The sequence below is a fragment of the Crinia signifera genome, chromosome 4 (assembly GCF_055691185.1).
Source record: "Crinia signifera chromosome 4, ASM5569118v1, whole genome shotgun sequence".
In the NCBI taxonomy this organism is placed as follows: domain Eukaryota; kingdom Metazoa; phylum Chordata; class Amphibia; order Anura; family Myobatrachidae; genus Crinia; species Crinia signifera.
This window is the reverse complement of record NC_139220.1, coordinates 215275977-215279287: the sequence shown is the minus strand read 5'-3', so window position 1 is coordinate 215279287 and position 3311 is coordinate 215275977. Positions and strand designations below refer to the sequence as shown.

General features: G+C 38.8%; 1 protein-coding gene across 1 annotated transcript; it reads left to right on the top strand.

The window, feature by feature from the left end:
* The first annotated feature begins 430 nt into the window (after positions 1-430).
* Positions 431-1798, top strand: LOC146073030 (beta-1,3-galactosyl-O-glycosyl-glycoprotein beta-1,6-N-acetylglucosaminyltransferase 3-like). The gene has a single exon (XM_083180205.1). It carries the CDS (start codon positions 431-433, stop codon positions 1796-1798), a length of 1368 nt encoding a protein of 455 aa, XP_083036331.1.
* Positions 1799-3311: the final 1513 nt, after the last annotated feature.

The window sequence follows — 3311 nt, the reverse complement described above, 5'->3', positions numbered from 1 at the left end:
TGTTATACCTCCAAAAAAAAGTATTCTTTTTACAGAACATGTATAAAAATATAAATAAAATGTTACCATGTTGTCATCATCATTCCCTAAGAAAAGTAATATACTGGACCGGTATTCATTTTCCTGTGTATATATAGGTGTGGTCATAGAACAATGCATTCAGGAACTTATGTGTTAATTGTTGCACATCAGTGACCTGTAGTAGGATTAGGCACCTCCTTACATAAAGCCTTGCAACGTGTCAATTATTCAACACTAGGTATGAAAGATAATCAGTAATCTCATAGCTGAAAGATGTTGTTGTAGTGGTTAAACATTGCTTTGGCGTATCCTATGAATGATGTCTTAGCCCGTGAAACCAGTTCCAATATATAATCTAGGAATACGGCTACCAATCTACTCAAAAGCTACTTCATCCCCAGCTGGAGAAATGCTTGGCTCGAGGCACTTTAAATGCCATCCACTTCAAAGGCTTCTGTTCCTGGCTCTTTTGGCAGTTACCTCTATAGTTCTGATTAAATATGTATCCAATCCATGCACCTTCAAAGACATTCAGCATGGTGTGGACAGCACCAGAAGCCAGTCCTGCAGAGAAGACTTTTATAAACTTTTTAGCCTCAGACCACAACAAGGTGAGCTCAATTGTTCCAAGATTATTATGGGGGATGCTGATGCTGTCATTTTAGGAAAGCAGTTTACTGCTGATAGAGAGAAGACAACAGCTACTTCATATGAAACCATGTATTTAAACATAACTAGAGACTGCCGCAGCTTTAAAGAATTCAGGAAATATATTACTATTCCCATGAGCGAGGAAGAAGAGGACTTTCCCATTGCCTATTCCATGGTCATTCATGACAAAATAGAGATGTTTGAGCGGCTTTTGCGTGCCATTTATGCTCCTCAAAATATTTTCTGTGTGCATGTGGATGAAAAATCTTCAGAGCAGTTCAAAGAAGCAGCAAGAGCCATTGTCTCATGCTTTGATAATGTGTTTATTGCATCTAAACTGGAGAGAGTGGTCTATGCATCATGGTCAAGAGTGCAGGCTGATCTCAACTGCATGGATGACCTTTTGAGAAGCAATGTTCAGTGGAGATACCTGCTTAACACCTGTGGAACAGACTTTCCTTTGAAGACAAATGCTGAGATTGTCAGAGTTCTGAAAGTGTTAAATGGAAAAAATACTCTGGAATCTGAGAGGCCATCAAATGCGAAAAAGTCACGTTGGAAGTACCATTTTGAAGTAGGTGATCATATTTCACAGACTTCTACTGAGAAAGAACCATTACCAATAACTAGCCCAATGTTTACAGGGAATGCGTACTTTGTGGTATCCAGAGAATTTGTACAGTACATATTTGAAGAACCACGAATACAAACGTTTATAGAATGGGTCAAAGACACTTATAGTCCAGATGAACATCTTTGGGCTACTTTAAATAGAATACCTGGTGTCCCGGGTTCCTCTCCTTACAGTGACAAATATGACCTTTCAGATATGAACGCAATGGCTAGAATGGTAAAGTGGTCATATCATGCAGGGGACATAAAAGAAGGAGCTGCCTACCCCATTTGTACAGGAACTAGTAGACGGGCTGTATGTGTATTTGGTGCTGGGGATCTAAACTGGTTACTCAAGCAACATCATCTGCTAGCCAACAAATTTGATTCGGATGTAGATGATGTTGCGATACATTGCATGGAGGAATATTTAAGATATAAAACGATTTTCAGGAAAGAATTACAATGTGCAACCACATTAAAAGGTAAACTTTGTAAGCTCCATGACACGTGATTGAACTTAAATAAATATACATGTAGGGATTATAATTTTGGACACATGATGAAGTCCTATTTCCATTAGTACTGTGATTCCATACCTGGACACTATGATCTGATAAGCACTTTTTTTTAATCTTGTATATGTGCTGATTTTTAATTTTTTTTTTTATTTATTTGTTTAAATAAACCTTTTTAATTGTACCATATAGCTAACGGGATGCAGCAAATCAAAAAATGTGGGCAAACCTCCGAAAATACAATTTCCAGAGGTTTTGGTCGCCTACCTCTTATACACCAAGCCCCGGATTGTGATAGTTTCCAGGGTATGGATACGGTGGGTAACGCCATGTTCAGATGACATCACTCTGTAGAATGCTATGGGCATCTCCTGCATTGTCCCTTCTGGGAGTGATCCAGGCAGGGATGTGCTGCTCTCAGTAAGGCAGTGATACGCTGCTGTCAGTGAGAGAGCAATGTGCTGCTGTCAGTGAGGCAGTGATACGCTGCTGTCAGTGAGAGAGCAATGTGCTGCTGTCAGTGAGGCAGTGATACGCTGCTGTCAGTGAGAGAGCAATGTGCTGCTGTCAGTGAGGCAATGTCTCTGTGAGTGATTTTTTTTACACTTGTGGAGAGATACAGCTGTGGCCAAATATTGCGGATTTGCTGACACTGAGAGGTATTTTCAGGCATTGTGTTTACGCTGGGTCATATGAAAATAATTCACGCTCATCTGACCTAATGTGTCTAGTCATGTTACTGAGTTTTTCTCCCTTTATTCTATGCTATTTTATAAATATATTTCTAAATAGAAACATTGTCCATTCTTCACACATACAACAGAGACTACATGGACACTTGGGGTAGATGGGGCTGGGAGATTTATGTTTATAATAAACATAATTTTTGCAAGTGTCACACCCTGTATTAGCCCATGACCTGTTCCTCTAGAAGCGGATACCTTACTGATGGAGATATTACCTCCTGCATAGGAAGCATAAGAAGCTATAAGAAGTTACTACACTGTGTGTGTGTGTGTGTGTGTGTGTGTGTGTGTGTCTGTCTGTCTTCTGAAATATGTTTTATATGTATAAATAAATAAAATCTGATTGGTTGTTATGTGCAACATCTCCATTTTTAAAATCCTGCACTGTAATATACTCCTATTAGTGTGTAATATAGGGGAGAGGGCGAATTAAATCTTTCAAATATATAGTGAAGGTGATAGAACACTCAAATGAACACTCAAATGAAAAAAATGTTGTCTCCGCAGTTATATTAATAAAAATCATAGGTACAACTTTGTTTTCCCTGACTAAAAAATACCAATTTATCTACATAAATTGTTAGCCTTAATATTATAGATCCATACCACAAGCATCACCAGCTTTCTCAGTGATCATGGGAACAGGGAAAGGGAAGATCTGCTCGTGCTATAGCACCCGTTCTGGCCCCAAATGAGACAATATCAATAAATGAATCTCGAAGGGGGTGCAGCCAAAGACATTTAGATAATACAAATAGAAAGG